This window comes from Pezoporus wallicus, unplaced genomic scaffold, assembly GCF_028554395.1.
Source record: "Pezoporus wallicus isolate ANWC-B61680 ecotype Strahan unplaced genomic scaffold, APGP_CSIRO_Pwel_v1 contig_8000, whole genome shotgun sequence".
Taxonomy (NCBI): domain Eukaryota; kingdom Metazoa; phylum Chordata; class Aves; order Psittaciformes; family Psittacidae; genus Pezoporus; species Pezoporus wallicus.
The window spans coordinates 647533-665733 of record NW_026635009.1 but is presented as its reverse complement, the minus strand read 5'-3'; the positions used below and the strand labels follow the sequence as shown (position 1 = coordinate 665733).

Genomic DNA, 18201 nt, shown 5'->3' with positions numbered 1-18201 from the left:
ATAAAATGCACTATAAAAAGACCTATACTAATGACTGTATTGCTGATGCATGTGGGGACTGCAGGAGCTGCTTCAGGAAGAAACGCGGCAGAAGCTAAATGTGTCTACCAAGCTTCGTCAGTTGGAGGATGAGAAGAACAGCTTGCAAGAGCAGTTGGATGAAGAAGTAGAAGCAAAACAAAATCTGGAGAGACATATTTCAACACTGACAATACAGGTATCAGTGCCATAGCTAAATCACTAGCTCCATCACTCAGAGTTCTATCAGTATTTCCAGAGGTTTCAGATCTGTAAAACTATCCTGGCACAGTACATGGACTTTCAGTGAAGTAGTGCTGTTAGCTCAGATAGCATCAGTGAAGCTCCGTGATGGAGTAAGCTGTCTCCCTCTTTGTTGAAGTATGATCTTAGGGCAGATACAAATGCAAAGTAGCTCCCAAGTTAGTCTTGTACACTAGGCCTGTACATACCAGCTCTGTTAATCTGCCTCATTTCATGAAGCCTGGGTGGTGGGTAAGTGGTCACTAGCTTCATATGGGTCAAATTAGGCAAGATTTCTCGGTCTTGGTTATCTCCTGGCCATCTTTGTCAAGCTTTGTTGTCATCGCTACAAAGATTTGTCCTCTGAATTCAAATTTCAGCTCTCTGACTCTAAGAAGAAGCTACAGGAATACGCCAGCACAGTAGAAACCATGGAAGAAGGCAAAAAGAAACTTCAGAAGGAAATTGAAAGCCTCACTCAACAGTTTGAGGAAAAGGCTGCTTCTTATGACAAACTGGAAAAAACTAAGAACAGACTTCAGCAGGAGCTGGATGACCTGGTGGTGGACTTAGACAACCAGCGTCAGCTGGTCTCCAACCTGGAAAAGAAACAGAAGAAGTTTGATCAGGTATGGATTTAAGATTCTCCCTTGCTGTGTTATCACCTAACTTCTGTGGAATACACAGAGACTCCACTGATTTAGTAAAAGATAAATGCAAGGACAAAAAATAAATGAAAATGTAACTATACATACACTGGCTAATTTTGTATTTATATAATTTTATCAAAAAAGCAAAGACTTTTTCTCTGTCATTAATAACTGGCAAGACAGTTGGACTAGAAAAACCCTGTTACTAACGACTCCGTGTCTTAACACTGCCTTTTTACAGATGCTGGCTGAAGAGAAAAACATCTCTTCAAAATATGCAGATGAAAGGGACAGAGCCGAAGCCGAAGCTAGAGAAAAAGAAACAAAGGCTTTGTCATTGGCCCGAGCCCTTGAAGAGGCTTTGGAAGCCAAAGAAGAACTGGAGAGAACAAACAAACTGTTGAAAGCTGAAATGGAAGATCTTGTTAGCTCCAAAGATGATGTTGGCAAGAATGTAAGTTTTGGGCTTAGAACAATTTCCACAACAATAGCTTAAAATAGCAGCTACAAACAGATCACTGTTTTCAGTGTGGGAAACTCTCTGTAACACACAAATCCATTCAGCAGGAAATGATATTTCATCCAAAATTCAAAGGTTATTCTATTTGTGTCCAAACTTTGAGACTGGCAAAGTAACTGTAAACCATCTTCATTTTTAACATGACTTCAACATTAGCAATTTCTAAGACTGAAAAAAAAAAAGCTTCTAAATAATTTAATTTATTAAGCATCCTTGAAGTCATAAACTCCAGAAATCTGAGTTAATTTATTAGTTACATTTGACTTGCCATCAGCCTAACATTTACTTGTATAGCTGCAACAGATTTCCACTGATGCGCTGCCAATCGCTTCTTTTATTACAGTGATATGACAATATTATTCCTAGTACTAAACACATCCAATTATGATACTTGTCTAGATTAAAAAATCGCAGTTTGGAATAAAGAGAGTCTCAGGTTACTCTAAGACAGATTTGAAAGTGTACAAAACAATGGTAATTAGTTCATTCATTGTCCACAGATGATCATTTCAAATGTGGCCTATACCACAGGTACATTGCATTAAACTAGAATTTTTTTTATTTCTTATAACAAGTCTATTAAATTCTCATTGCTCGAAAGGTCCATGAATTGGAGAAGTCTAAACGGACCCTTGAACAGCAAGTAGAAGAGATGAAGACACAATTAGAAGAGCTAGAGGATGAGCTACAGGCTGCTGAAGATGCCAAACTCAGGTTGGAGGTTAATATGCAGGCCCTGAAAGCCCAGTTTGAAAGAGATTTACAAGCCAGAGATGAACAGAATGAGGAGAAGAGAAGACAACTCCTTAAACAGGTACCATTTCATTCCCTAATATTGCCTTTGTAAATATTTAATCAAGCCAGTTGAAGGTGCCTAAGCTCATGCCATTATTAAATGTACCTCACTATAATCAGAAGAAAACATTATATTGCCTTGCCCTTGGCAAAGAGTAAAAAAGTAAGTTATTGTACTGAAAAAGGCACAAAACTGCATGAGGTTTTTATTCCTGATTCAGTGGCAGATACACAATTGCCAACAGACGTAGCAATTTAATACTACAACCAATATAGTATAAATAGTATGAATTGTTATTTCTGACATAGTCAAAAGAACCTTCCTTGCCTATATTCTCAATGCAAGTGAAAAAAACCAAACCCACAGCTTCTAATATATCTTCCCAATGTACGTTGAATGGATACAAAGGCATTGGAAATTAAAACATATGGGGCACAGCCTACCTGTATAGAAGTATTGTGACTGCAAGGACAACTGCTGTAGTCATCTTCTTGCAATACGCATATTTCCATGAATTGCTGACTCCTTTCAAGGATCTTTGATTTTTGGACAAAATGGAAATTTATTTTAACTGCCAGGGAAATCACAATTAATAGAGACGTAAGAGGCTGTACACATTATGCAGACATAAACAGTGTTTAAGAGTGCTCCAGGACTTCCCTAAACTTGTTTTCTTTAATGATCAGCTCCATGAATATGAAACAGAACTGGAAGATGAGCGGAAGCAACGTGCCCTGGCAGCTGCAGCCAAAAAGAAGCTGGAGATTGATGTTAAAGATCTAGAAAGCCAAGCTGATTCTGCTAATAAAGGCCGGGAAGAAGCCATCAAACAACTCCGCAAATTACAGGTATGTAATGCCACAAATATAATTTTTCTCACTGCTGACTTTTGTGCAGTCACGATACGATAGGTGACATCTGTGAACTTGGCCTATTACAGATGGTTGCTGAATGGAGAGTTTTAACTGGACTCCCAGATTCAAGTATCTCTACTGAAATGCTTAGTTTGAATGACAGTGGGAAACTTCACATGGCAAATTATGAAAATCTTAAATTTCATCATTGCAGATTGCTTCCAAAATTCTCTGGCCAACACTTATCTGCTATTGACTTAACCACATGAAGGAAAACAGATTCACATGTAGAGAAAGCGCTACAGGATAAAAACCTATTACAGAGCTTCAATCCTGGTTCTAACACTTGGCTCAAAATCATGAAAGACTGTTCAGAAATCATGTTTTCTCCAAATTAGCATTTTCTTGCTTATACTGTAAGTCTCCATATCAACTGTTATGTCATACGCTGACAGCTAAACAACAAAAAGGGATACATCTAAGATTAAGACTGCAAATGTACTCAAATTTTCAGACAAAATATGGACAATAGGCATTGCAAAAGCCACAGAGTGCATTTCAGACCTCCCCAACACGTGCTAGCTGATCTCTCCAGAATATACAATTTGAGCAGGCATTATGACTATGTAAATGCATATGTGTTCTATTCTGTCTGAACTTGCTCTACTGAAATTGTAATGAAGACACACAAAAAGAAATCTCTGATATTCTTTTCAATAAGGCTCAGATGAAGGATTACCAACGAGAGCTGGATGATGCACGGGCTGCCAGAGAAGAAATATTTGCTACAGCCAGAGAAAATGAGAAGAAAGCAAAGGGTCTGGAAGCAGAACTCATCCAGCTTCAAGAGGTAAGATGGGAAACTTTGAACAGTATGAAGCAGACTACACGCATGACCTTCAAGACCAAAACAGAACAGCATTGAAATAACATGATAGCTTTAGAGGATAGAAGGTTATAAGCTGCACTTGTAACAAGTTCCACATGCTCCATATGCTCCACTAAAGTTGCTGGATCTACTTCTGAGCACAGACAGATTAAGCAGAAAAAAAAATAAATCAAAAATCACAAAAGGCACAGTTCACCAGTCCTAAAGGGAAATGAATCCAACACAAACTGTTTTGAATAGCTATAAAGTCCTGAAGTCTTGTTAGTGCTATTATTCCTGTATGTATTAAATGGCAATCTTGTGACTGAAACCAATAAAATAGAAACCAGCTGACAGGCTGGATAAAGAGTATTTCATTGTATTTCCCCTGGATATGACAAGAATACATATCCCCTGGATATGACAAGAATTTATTCCCATAACAAGACAACCCGTCTTTTTCCAGTTTTAGAAAGTTTACAGTCCTGTGTATCATGATATAACTGTTTGTCTGAACATTTATTTGCTCATTTCTTTACTATGGTGCCTTTTCCTTTTCTCCTAGGAACTGGCTGCTGCAGAGAGAGCTCGCAAACAAGCAGATCTGGAGAAAGAAGAGATGGCAGAGGAACTTGCAAGTGCTGCATCTGGAAGGTAGGAATAGACTGGATTACTCGCAAGGCTGTAAACATGCTACTGAAGAGTCCATGGCTGCCAAGAGAATCATAGATTCATGGAATGGTTTGGCTTGGAAGGAACCTTCAAGGGTCATCTAGTCCAGCCCCCCTGCATATGAGCAGGGACATCTTAAACTGGAGCAGGTTGCCCAGAACCACATCCAGCCTGGCCTTGAATGTCTCCAGGGATGGTGCATCCACCACCTCTCTGGGAAACCTGTTCCAGTATTTTATCACCCTCACTGTCAAAAAAATAATCTATAAAATATATTTGGTTCTCACATACCGCTACAAGAGTTCACACAAACATTATTGCACTATGCACTTCAGTTAAATGAGTTCTGTAAGAACAGATAACCTCTATCATGTCTCAGTTGTTATAAAGTAACGAGGAAGATTGATTCTGTTACTGTTATCAAACACAGTACGACATCACAGTTGCAGTTTATTCTAAGTCCGATTTTAAAAACCTGCATGTAAGTAACACCAGTCATGAAAAACTTGAATTCCCTTCCATTATATTCCTACCAACAATATCCCAAGTTTGAAATAGTCTAAATCTAAAAAAATGGTAAGAATGCATCCACTTATGAAAAGCAGAACTCTTCAGGTTATGTTCCTTCTCCCAACAGCCATGTGGTCTTGGCAACACAACATGCACACATAGGACTAGTTTCATTGAAAAGTCTTGTTCTCTTTTCTTTATTAATTATTGGTAATTCATAATAGTTTCAGACAGATTCTACTGGTAGAGCCGTAACTACAAGCGTTAAATTTCAACTTATAGGACAAGCCTTCAGGATGAGAAACGGCGCCTGGAGGCAAGAATCGCCCAACTGGAGGAAGAGCTAGAAGAGGAACAAAGCAACATAGAGGCAATGGGTGATCGCATGAGGAAAGCAGTACAGCAGGTAGAGCTCCTTTCAGTACATATCACTTTCTGTTCATATTCCAGCAAAAAGCATTTGTGATTCTGAGCATATATTTTGAAAATTGCCACCCCAATTTGCCATGTGTCATTTCTCTGAAAGCACACAACACTTCTGACAGCATCTGTTCTCATTCTTGCAGGCAGAGCAGCTGAACAATGAGCTAGCAACAGAGCGTGCAGCTGCACAGAAGAATGAAAATGCTCGGCAGCAACTGGAGAGGCAGAACAAAGAGCTAAAGAGTAAGCTGCAGGAGATGGAGGGAGCTGTGAAGTCCAAATTCAAAGCTACAATTGCTGCTCTGGAGGCCAAAATTGCTTCTCTTGAAGAACAATTGGAACAGGAAGCCAGGTACTGGTCTCCCAGAGGGCACAGCTCTCCCTTTACTCTTCCAGTTAATGAGAGAAACTAAACAAAGGTGTAGAGGACTTGTATCATCAGGGTCTCAGTGCCATTAAGGCTTCTTTAAGTCTCTCCTTCATATAACATTTCTGAGACACATGGCCAGTAACTGGAGTTGTTACGGGTTCCGATTAAGAACCATTTTATTGCTGAAAAGTTCTACTCTCATCAAAGGCATGGATCTCCTCCCCTACATTTCATGGTAACTACCCTATGACCCTGCCAAGTTAATTGCCATAACACATTGTGCCATTTGTAGGATTATTTCCTGAGGAAATCACCTTGTGTTTCGGAACATATCTCCTGGAGTACCTCTAGCATATAGCAAAGACACATACTTGCTTCGATCAGAAGAACATGACCTATAAATTTTCCTTAGAATTCAGCTGTTAAATTCAGTAAGGCCTTTAACATATGGGTCCTTGCTGCTAGTTTCAAGAGCAACATGCCTGAGGCAGATGAAGACTACAGACCACATCACCAAATGTTGCACTGTCATTTGCAGAGAGAAGCAGGCTGCAGCCAAGACATTACGCCAGAAGGACAAGAAACTGAAGGATGCATTGCTGCAGGTGGAGGATGAGAGAAAGCAAGCAGAGCAATACAAAGATCAGGTATCAAACTGTGTCATGAAGGTCTCAGTCTGGGGCACAGAGATTTTCAGGTTTTACCCTAAGAAAGGAAAATTCCATGTTTTGCATCAAAACTATCCCTCTAGAAAGCAGACTGTCTGCTTGGATTCTATCCTGGGGGAGCTATAGAAACCTTTGCTAAAAGATGGGACAATACAGCTTTCCTCCTATGCTGAAGCATGTGCCAAAGCACTAGTCCTTGTCAATCAGCCAACTGCAACAGTCTGACTACACAGTTTTTAGATCTTAAGCTTCTACCTTTGATTCAGGCCATGTTTCAGTAAAACCCTCAAGAGAAATATAAAATTAAAATGAAGAATGTAAAGCTATTAGATCTGTATTGAAGTAAAGCATTACTCTAAAATTTCCCTTTAGGCTGAGAAGGGCAACACACGGCTCAAGCAACTGAAAAGGCAGCTGGAGGAGGCCGAGGAAGAGTCTCAGCGTATCAACGCAAACCGCAGGAAGTTGCAGAGAGAGCTGGATGAAGCTACCGAGAGTAATGACGCCCTGGGACGTGAGGTTGCAGCACTGAAGAGCAAGCTCAGGTACGGTGCCCTTGTTTGGGATAGGCATTCCCAGCCACCGACAGCCGTGAACTGCAGAACTGGAGAAGTAGAAAAAAAATCTGTTCAAGAACAGACACTGCTAATGCTGCAAAGTTACTCCTGTTGTTAGCTTGGCAGATACAACAGGCCAGTCAGAAGGTGAAGTGCATTTCATAGGGTGCAGCAGTCTCAGCATTTCAGCTGTGGTGAACAGCTGTGATAAAATGGCACGGGCCTTACTCTTTTACTAATCAAAAGTCCCGTTGCCTTAAATAGGAACAGAATAAGGAGTGTTTTCAAAAGCAACCAAGCCTTATGTGCTGCATCTATTTGTGCAGAAGCTTTCACAGAAGGGTAGAAATGCTTGTGCTTTTCACACATGTACAACTCTCACGCAATGACAGTAAATAGTCTTAGACAACATCACAGGTGGCAAAAAGCGGAGAACATTATACAATTCTTATCCAAAAGCCTCTTCGGACTTCACCACAAAGGGATTCAGTGTCATCAGACCTAGGAAAAGATCAGTATGTCCCTTTGCATTTTGTTGTTAAAACTGACTGGGAAAAAGAGCTGTGATCAGTCAACTACATACTGGAGTTCTGCACTCACTGGGTTTGAAAACACTAACCCAGTGAAATAGAGACTGACTTGAAATAGAATAGAATTGCTCTATCTGAATCATCACAACAGAAAACTTTGCTTTTTACCTAAAACCAACTGTATTTCAGTTGAAAATAAAGCACCTGCCTATTTGTGTTCTTGAAGCAGTTTATCAGTAACATGCATGCACCTTCAGATTTGGGTTTACTTCAAAGTGAAGAGTTAAGGGCTGTGGTAGCCTTTTCCATTAGCACCATCTTAGGTGGTACATGCTCCTAGCTGCTTTACAAAGGAGAAGCTGCGTCCAGTCCGTTTTACATAGAATAGCATAAGGCTCATTTTTGTTTTATCTAAATGTAATGTAATTGGCTGTAATGTACTTTGTTTAATTATTTTAAATTAATCTACCTACCTCTGATCATGACCGTGTGCTTAGTATAACTGCCCAGGACTCTTTATCTCTGTTTCAGAGGGACACAGGAACCTTCGCATGACTAAAGCAGGTACCATGCCTTCAACTTTGCAGCTAGCTTGTGTTGCACAAATTTCCATTTTCTTTGGCCCAAGTAAAAATTATGTGAGGTTCCTGCAAACTGTGAAGGCTTGGATATCTTGGCATTAACCTGTTTTGAAAAAGAGACAAATATTACAATAATCTAGCTACCATCAGCTAAGTGATACGTCCTTCTTACAAGTAGTTTATGTACTGATACACACTTACCAATGTTGCATTCTCACAGGCTCTACCAACAGAGTACCTAATGAAGTGTTTTTCCTGCATGAAAGTTTTCTTTTTTGCACCACATCTTTGTGCACAACCACAAAGATTAAAGCTTTTCCTATCAAATACACCATAGATTAGCAAAATTGATTAAAAGGACTAATGAATATGAAGTTTCACAGCATGTCATTAGAATTTCACGGTATTTCTTACACATTGCAATGCGGACTAAGGTAAGATTCCATCTAACTCACCTGAAATTTGGGAAGATCTTGCTTGCATGTGATTTATCACATTTACATCACACTATCACAGACAAAAGACAAAGTCTTGCCTTTCATTACACAGCACTGTTAATACTGTGGCTGTATTGCTTACAAATAGCTATTACTTAGGCTTTTATAGCTATTTTACAGGCATTACGTTGCTTGTCTCCTGTTATTAAAACAAAGCACAGACACAGAAATTAACACTGATACTGTAACCTAGCAGAGCATTATATTATACATTAACATGTTCTCTGGAGATTGAAATAATACCTGCTGTTTGCAAAAACTAAAGAGCTACTGCCTTGTAATATTTGTATATCTTCTATTTTACATATGCTGGATTTTGCTGTGAATACGCAAATATTTAAAGATGATGTCTTGTCCTTGCATGTGCCTTTTAGGCAGCCTAATATTTCCAGTCAGACTGGTATTCAAGCACTACTCCAGTAGCACCTGTTCAAAGGTAGATTAAACACAGAGATGCTAAGCAAACACTAATGCTTAAGGCTTGCCTCAACTATACCCATTACTCTAAAGGTACTAATGAGAGTGACCACATGAATATATCAAATCTATAAACCTATTTAAGAACAGATATAAACCAAAATATTTATTCACAGAGCCAATACCAGTTTAAAGAAGCATTAAGTTTATGCATACTGCAACAGCTTATGTTAATAAGTGGTTAGTGTGTGATAGGGAGTCCAATTCTTTGTACCCAAAACTGTACTGTACAATTTGGTTAGGTTCTTGCTGTTACTCTCCATCATTCCCCTGTTCTCTTATAGCATTTCAGTGAATTACTGCAACATAAAGAGCGTTATCTTACAAATGACTCATGAGTAACTGAATCTAGATAAAATGCTCTTCCTTTATTAACAAGAATCAATAGATTTACTGACCGACTAGATCTTTCTTGGTAAACAGTAATAAATAATATTTGCTATCATAAAATAGCAGACACTGCTTAATAGTATCTACTAATAGTGTCTAGACTCTGCCAAGCACGTGCCAGGGTAGAAATGACATACCCTTGTGTTCAATATACGCTGCCAGCACCGGAACAACTGTGGTTACCTAACCACAGGTCTTAAAAGAAGCTTTATTATCCAGCTAATTGCTTGCTCACACTTAAGCTGAAGGGCAGAATTGTGGAAAACAGACTACATCTCATTTTTCCATCTCGGAAACAAAGATTTGTGCCTTTAAAATAAGTTAGCCTAGCCAATGTTCCTACCCCCTTCCCTTGTATGGAAGGTCAAACTTCGGACTTAAATAGCTGTTTCAGAAAGGACAACACTGGCTTAGTCTTTTGCAAGGACAAGACAAGCCTTTAAATATTTATGCATAATTGCTGTGCCTAAAAGTACAGAGTCACTTCTATTTAACACCAAATTAGTAATTTTGGCACAACATTCAGTAATTGTGAAATTATTTTATTGCTCATTTCTGTGGTCTCAAGCCTTTACAAAGGTTTGCTTAATGAGGGGCAAGTGAGAGGCCATGTTACAAAACTTGAGTGTTTTGTAGCACAGTAGCAATGGAGGCCAAGAAGAGACAACCCCATCTTCTGTCTCACTTGCTCACACCTCCCCAGAAATTTAACCTTGAGGACCAAAGCGTCCCTGCCTTGGGATGTGGCTGTGAAATGTATGGAGATGGGAGGGAGATGGGAGAGGAAAAGGGGTGGGGGAAAAGCATTTTTCTGTAAGCTCTTCTGCAAGATAATTGCTCTGTCAAGTGTCAGCGCCCAAGTTACAACTCAGTTCCAAAGAAGCACTGGTTTCCTCTTTCCACTGGGAGAGACTGGAGTTACCCACAACGTAGATACCACATGTGACAAAGCACCTGAGATGCTCTGACCAATGTAGCCGTTGAAGAGAGGGCCTACAGGCTCAAAAACGCCTCCTGACATCAGCAGCACTGCTCCAGTCCCAGATCTTGTGGGCTTTCAGTAACTGGTGGGCTTTGCCATGCTGCATGTCAGAAATTCAGAACAAACTCTCTCTCCTTGCTCTTCCACTGCTACTGTAGGTACAAGCAGCCCCCTTTCCCATTCCTTCCAGTTGCGGTCCCCACAGGGCAAAAGTGAAATGAAGAGTGTGGGGGAGTTGGGGCAGATGACACTATTTAGAGAAGAACTTTAAGCACAAGAACAGGAATCCCATCCCAGTTCCAAAGATCTGGGCATCTCAACCTGTCCACAAATTACTCTTCCATGCTACAGAACAGGAAGTTGAATCAGAGGCCCACAGCTCTTGGCTGCTCCACATTTAAAAACATCAGCCCCACAAGTACCATTACTCTTTGCTCATTTGCGAGGACTGCAAATGACTTAACACTTGATTTTTTTTTTCCTTTTACTGCAGGAGGGGAAATGAGCCGGCATCTTTTGCCCCACCACGTAGATCTGGAGGCAGGAGAGTAATTGAGAATGCAACAGACGGAGCTGATGACGAAATGGATGCAAGAGATGGAGATTTCAATGGAACAAAATCCAGTGAATAAACACGCTTTAAAATTGCACTGCAGCAAGGGGAGGGAGGACAATATTTAGCACTGTGTAAGTCTACTCTTAGTGTCAAGATCACATACACCCACTCCTCTGACAATGATAAAAAGCACAACTGCCTTGTCTCCAATGTATAGATTGATGTTAAAAGTACTCCAAAACTTATTTTACCATTAAGTGTATTTGAGGTCAGGTTTTCTTAACAGAGTAATTAACTTTGAGAATCTTCCAGAAAGTAAGTTCGAGTAGCTCAGATGACTTAAGTCCCAGTGAACTATGGTTTACACAGGATTTGTGAAACTGTTGCAAGGAAAAGAAGGGCATCAGTCAGTTAATCTTTTCTTAAACTTTCATTTTGTCTCGAGTATTCAATTAATATAGGGTTTTCTTCCTGGTTACTACACCCCTGATGCACCATTCACAAGGTGGAAGTGCCTTTTTAATCACTTACAGAAAAATAAAATATCATTTGTTCAAACTAAGTCAGCTGTTACAGTTCTATATGCACCATGGATGTGCTTACACATTAATAAAAGGCTATAAAAACTACTAATATTCTTGTGTACAGCTGTCACTTGGGTTCAATACAGCATGTCCAAAGAGAATGGGGGATGCAGAAGAACTTATTTACAACTCAAATGCTTTTTAGAAGAGGTCATCTCTAATATTAGAACAGAAAACTGATTTTCTCTTAAACTACTGCTTTTGAAAAAATGAAAAATAAAAAAAAACCAAAAACAAACAAACAAACCAAAACAAAACACAAAACAAAAGGGTGAGGGGGGAAAAAAATCCCAAACAGAAACCAAGTACATATAAACTCATATACACTGAGCTGAATGTAAATTGACTTGAAGTATCTGGGACAGGTCTGATTACCTCATGGATGCTTACTGAGCTACCCTAGGATGTTGCCAACAGCTGACAGATGTAACGCATCTGAGGACATGGAGGAGACTTGCAAGATTCTGGTGCAGCAACTGGGAAGCAGGCAGGACACTAAGTGTGCATCTTTAGGCAACAGAACCATCCTTGAAGTCTACATGTAGTGTTATTTCCAAATGAAACCTCTACAGCAGGCAGAAAATAGTTAGAAACAGCAGCCCACTGAATGCAGTGATCCAAGCCAAGTTATTCTGCGTTAAGGATCGACATGCAGTTACATTTCATTTTTGGAGCACTCCAACAGGACCGCAGCCCACTGCTTGGAAGTCCGAGGACCTACAGCAAATAAGGCAGCTCTAGTACTTCCAGATAGCAGTGAACTCTGCGATCACACTGGGGCAGTAGAGAGCCACGCACAGCAAACTAGCAAAACCTGGGCTAGAATTGCTCTAAACAGAGCACAGAGAGCGTACTCGGTGTCTTGGATTGTAGAGCAAGTAAACCTTAAGCACTGTGGCTACAGGGAGAGCAAGTCATGCAAAACGAAATCCACCTTGACAACTAATGCAATCGTCTTCTAAACTAAGCATTGTTCCAGAAGGCACGGAGATCATGAACTGGAGATTCAGACTAGGCACCATTTATCCAGCAGAATAAGAACCTAAAGAATTCTCTCTGCTCATGAAAAAGTAAAGGAAGAGCGTAAATAAGAATCCATTTAAATCAATTAGATGACAAGCTGCAGAGGAAGGGGGATAGGAGCTAGCAGATAAGACCTTTCCATTGCTTGATCAGCCATGCAGCCCAGCTCTGTAAACATGCTCAAGAGCTGGCTTTTAAACACACAGCTTATGAGCCTGCATGTGTGGGAACAAGGAAGACAGAGTTCATGTATTTATTTAAGCACCAATGCTAGGAGCAGAACCAACAAACTGATCCTTATTCTGCAAAGCTTGGGACAAAGGTAATTGGTTTCTTTAGTAACACCACAGAAAGCACCCTTCTGCAAGTGGCCGGACAAAAGTTCCTCCCTCCTCCCCCAAAAAAGTCCTCTCTGTAACATCAGAGAGGTGATTTTTCTGGACTAAATTATCCTGACAATTCTCAATAGCATGTCCACCCCTAGTCTATCTGATTATATCTGTAGTCACATTAATAATATACCTGTAAAATATGTAATACTATACTGCATAATGCACAGCCACACTTTTCCAACTTCCTACCTTATCTCAGTGTTCTGCCTCAATCTGTGTGCAAGCCAACTTGCTCACTGAGCAGGCAAATTATGGCAAGATAAGGAAAATGAAACTTGTGCTGACTGATCCCTCCAGGCTACACAGCTCACTGAGCTGTAGCCTGCATGTCAGCTCAACTGTCCTCATGTGTAAGAAAAGTGTCAACTCCCTGTGTGAGACGATAGGACAAAAATCACATTAAAACAGCCAGGGTTCAAGATTTTAAGAGAGCACAATGCCAATACTAAGCACTTCAAATCCCAGAGGCATCTTCAGCTATTTCAATATTTACATTCTTTAGGGTAGGAAACTACAAGGAGAGATGTAGAAGAATCTTGGCATAGGTTTCAGCAAAACAATGTCTCTTTCAGCTTCATGGATAAGAAACAGATTAGAAACTGGTAGCAAAAACCTGGACATAAACCACAGTGACAACTTGCAAAAATACCCTCAACACTCATCAACAGCTAGTATTCAAAATAAGCTTTATTCTGCTCCTGGCATAGCCAAAAGGATGGCAGGTAGCATCACCCATTATTTATTGAGGCATGGAGTGAAACTGAGTGAAGCCAAATTCTCAGAGGAATGGGCTCATGACAATTGGCATAATTAAGAAGTCATTGAAAAGCAGGTAGAGGTCATTAGGAGCCACACAGAAGATGGAGAATGAAAAGGTGTTACCTGCAGGATGCTGGGTACTTGTTTAGAAACTATGCCAAGAAAGGGCAAATAGACAGTAGAAGACCCAGAGAAGGAAACAGTAGAGTTGGTGACTGAATTAATGCCATCTTTAAAAATGGAGCAGCTGCAAGAACAGTAACAAGAATAATAAAAACCAGAATTTGGGAGAAAGAGTTGAAAATGCTCCTACAGGCCCCACACCCCCCTAGTATGGTACATATTAGGAAATTAATAGTATCCCCTGAAGACTGAGATGGTGGTATCTGGGGTGATCTCACTGATAAGTGAAAGAGAAGAGGACTATCCTTTGGTGTGCGTCCCCCCCAAGCCCTCCTGAATATGAAGCCAGGCCAATTGTTAAATTAAAAACTATGGGATCTTGGGGTGGTCATCTGCAATATACTATGCAAACCACCCCCAGGATCCCTTGCAACTGCCAAATTTACAAGAGAAATATAGCAGAAATTCAGCTAAAACAAACTGAAGGCTTGTGGCAAGCATGGCTAAGTGTCAGCAACCACACAACGTCGGGAGAGGATGAAACAAACACTATTTGGGGTCCAGTTTTCTTGAACTTAGGATCCAACCCAACAAATACACCCATCCTACCACCAGCACAGTAGCTTCTTGGGATGGAGGAATAGATGTTATGGAGCAAGGTGAAGCTTCCCTAATCCCCATTAAATCTCTAAGCAAGCTCTCTACAGCTGTCACAAAAGCCATTTGCATATGAGCCATGCACAAACAAGGACCCCATAATGTCCCACTAACTGCTACAGTAGATTTTGCAATGTTAGAACTATTAATTAGCAATTCTTAAACTCTAACTGCAAAATGAGGTGAAATTAAAAGAGACACTGAACATAATAAAGACCAGGACAATAACATTCCTAAGGCACACTCTACATGGACAGAATTAATACACAACATTGTTAACTGCAGTCATGAAACAGGCTGGGATGATACACCAGCTGAAAAACAAAACCTGAAACCCCAGGGAGGCGATCACAAAGTAAGATCCATGAAACAGGGGATGTAAACTACATTAAAAGTAAACAAGTTTAAAAACCCATGAACAGAATTTTGTGTACCGGAATGAAATATGCAAGAGTGTGTTAGCCTTAGACATTCCTGGAGTTGTGATTCAGTCTACTAGCACTATCTTGAGTCTAATTGAAGCATTCTGAGGAACAAGGTAGCAGTGAAAAGGAGAGCATTTCAACTTCTGCCTCCCTTCCTCCCCCTTAGAAAGAAATTGAGGGTGGAGAGACACTGGAACACATCTCCCAGAGCAGCTGTGATTGCTCCATTCCTGGCAGCCTTCAAGGCCACATTAGATGGGGGTTTGAGCAACCTGGTCTAGTGGAAAGTGCCCCTGCCTGTGGCGGGGGGGGGGGGGGGGTTGGAACTTTATTAAAATTATGGGATACCACTTTTAATTATTTAGCTCCTGTTATGCCTTATCAATTGTTACAATCTAATTATACAATGAGTCATGATTTATTGCCTACCTCCATGGGAATGAATCTTATATTGGTGAAGAAACTACTACAACACAATGATCTCTGTCAGCAGCCCAAGTGCATCTGAAACAACAGGCACAAAACTCTAATCACCGTTCATTGTGATACAGGAGATCTGTATATTGGAAAGAGTGAAGAAGGACAGAGAACAGCAGTGGTAGGAAACTCCTCTTGGATGGCTACTGACAGCAACAGAAATTTTTAATTTCATACTTCACCCAGTTGTGATTTTATTAACTCTAATGTGTCTATTACTTATATTGCATATAAAGGTTTGGCATAAGATAAAACAAATAATCCAACTTTAATCACCCCAAACATACAAACTAACACATAACAAATAGTAGTGCTTCACTGTATACTTACTGTGAATCTGTAAGTGCCCAAATTATTAATACAATATTTATGGCAGAGGCAAGAGGCTACTGTACCACCATTCTGTGAGGGCAAAGATAAATTGACTACAGTCACAGAGTGGAGCATGGTGCTGTGTTTCTCCCCCCTTCCCCAATCTGACCTTTATTTCCCAACTCTGCTCAAGTGATAATCACCAGTGGTGGTGGTAATGGATGAGTCTGGGTAATGATAAAGGCATCCAACTTAACTCTTGGGAGATGGGTAATAACACAATAGCCAAAGGCCTAATCTGAACAAGGTGAACCCCTCCCACCCCCAAATATAATCCTGGTCAAGGTCCAACTCAAGGCAAGTTTCTGTAGTAGATAGGAGAACACAACCATGACTCAATTGTGTTACTCCATAAATACTGGACTGCCCAGAGCCCATTGAGCTATCCTGCACAGCAGCAGCCTGCAAACCAGGATATCCCCCAAGTAGGGCCACCTCTCAACAATACTCCTCAAGGCTGAGAGATTCCTTGCTGCAACAGATCCTCAGTAAGTGATTAAGTGTGCTAACCTCTGCAGTCCCAGCTACATGATATAAATGACTGATCGCACATATATAATCCTTTAGATATAAACTGCTGACCAAGTCTGAGACTAAGTCTGAATCTAACCACAACCTTGATGCCTCTCTGGAAGGAGTTTAGAAAGCAAGGGGGTCCTTTCTGAACCTCACGACTCAACAGAAGGGTCTGCCTGACAGCTTTGCTTGACCCTGTCCTCTATGCAGTAAATAATCAAGTGCACATCATCATCAAACCTTGTTAAATCCCTGTTTCATTTACTAAAAAACTTTGAGTCAATGGTTTCTATCAGTAAACATTTTGCTACTTCTAAGTGCATCACTCCTCCATCCACAACAGCACACAAGTTTAGCCAACTGTGTACATGGTCTGAATAATGGGAATCATCTGTGTTTATTTCCTCTTCCAGAGAAACAGATGCATCAGTGACTGTTTTCACAGCATTTTATAAAAAATAAAAAACTTATAAAAAACCCCACCAGAAAATAAAAACCACACACAAAAAAAAAAAACACAAACCAAAGACCACCCACTAAAAAAAACAAACCAAACCAAACTACAAAGCAAATTAAACCAAACCCAACCCATTTATGTGTTCTTTTGTCAAATAAGCTCTTCCCACCCACACCCCCCAGCAAAAAAAACTATAAAAACTGTTTAATCATGATTAGCTTTGCAAGTACAGGCTTCCCTAAGGTACATTAATACTGTGAGCAAACCTACTCCATTTAAAAAACAAATGGAAGTTTAATAATATTCAGGGGGGGGGGGGGAAATTACTTTAAAATAGTTTTCTACTCATATACATTTGTCTAACATGAAGGACTTCTCAGGTTAAAAAAAAAAACACAATTCTAATTTTCTAATTCTAACAGCTGAAAGCATATATTCTCATAGACAAAATAAAACAAGAAAAAAATCACTAATACCCAAGGCACATTAACAAAGAGAGCTTTAGAAAGCAGTAAAACCCACCTATTAAAATGTTAGATCTAGCAACATAATCAGGTCTCTTGCTTCCTACACAGCCAGGTTTTATGGGCCACAATATAGCAAAGAAAAGGTGTCTATATGCTAAGCCAGTTCAAAGTCTCCTACCTTGCTGTTAGTTCTGGTATCTCCCAAGTACTACTAAGCACTAGGCATCCCTCACCTTTAACCATGGTCTGTTCTTAATGGCGAATCATTGCTTACAAAACCATATTAACCACTATAGAGGTAGGTTTTTGTGTAACATTCTGACCAGCAAACATCCCCACAAAAAGCTGAGCAGCTTCCCCACAGAAATATACCTTCCTCCACAGAAACACATTCTTCTAATTAGGGTGACTGCAGCACACAACAAGCATGATAGAAAGCCAGCACAACCAGAATTAAAACCAGAACCCCATGGTGCTGTACTAACATCAAAATCCAAAGTCTGAAGAGCTGCACAGGGAATACTGTCTCTGTTTTAGGTAGAACGACAATGGCTTTGACTGGTAGTGTCAAAAGAAGAAACTTTCATGGAGCTATTTACAGTGACTTATGTAGGAAGCAATTCCAAGTCCTGCACTGCTAAGTATCATTGCTTTATTACACCAGCCACAGAGCTCAGCCGAGAGGTCAGACTGGGCAAGGCCACAGGAGACCACTGACAGTTGCAGCTTCTTGTTCAGTTCTCCTCTACACCAAAACTGCTGCACAATTGCTCACTGATATTCTCTT

The 18201-nt window shown here is 40.2% G+C and overlaps 1 protein-coding gene across 3 annotated transcripts in view; it reads left to right on the top strand.

Moving 5' to 3' along the window:
- Window positions 1–11791, top strand: part of MYH11 (myosin heavy chain 11) — a 61785-nt gene extending 49994 nt beyond the window's left edge. For 2 of the 3 annotated variants that reach the window (XM_057407765.1, XM_057407850.1), the window contains 12 exons: window positions 65–217; window positions 642–890; window positions 1153–1365; window positions 2033–2245; window positions 2914–3075; window positions 3803–3931; window positions 4515–4603; window positions 5414–5537; window positions 5698–5906; window positions 6463–6571; window positions 6965–7137; window positions 11100–11791. In XM_057407765.1, the coding sequence (XP_057263748.1) occupies window positions 65–217; window positions 642–890; window positions 1153–1365; window positions 2033–2245; window positions 2914–3075; window positions 3803–3931; window positions 4515–4603; window positions 5414–5537; window positions 5698–5906; window positions 6463–6571; window positions 6965–7137; window positions 11100–11238 (1962 nt within the window). In that variant the 3' untranslated portion in view covers window positions 11239–11791. Of the gene's footprint in view, window positions 1–64; window positions 218–641; window positions 891–1152; window positions 1366–2032; window positions 2246–2913; window positions 3076–3802; window positions 3932–4514; window positions 4604–5413; window positions 5538–5697; window positions 5907–6462; window positions 6572–6964; window positions 7138–8210; window positions 8239–11095 lie in introns of all 3 variants that reach the window. The other variant, XM_057407922.1, reaches the window with a different exon arrangement.
- The last annotated feature ends 6410 nt before the right edge of the window (window positions 11792–18201 follow it).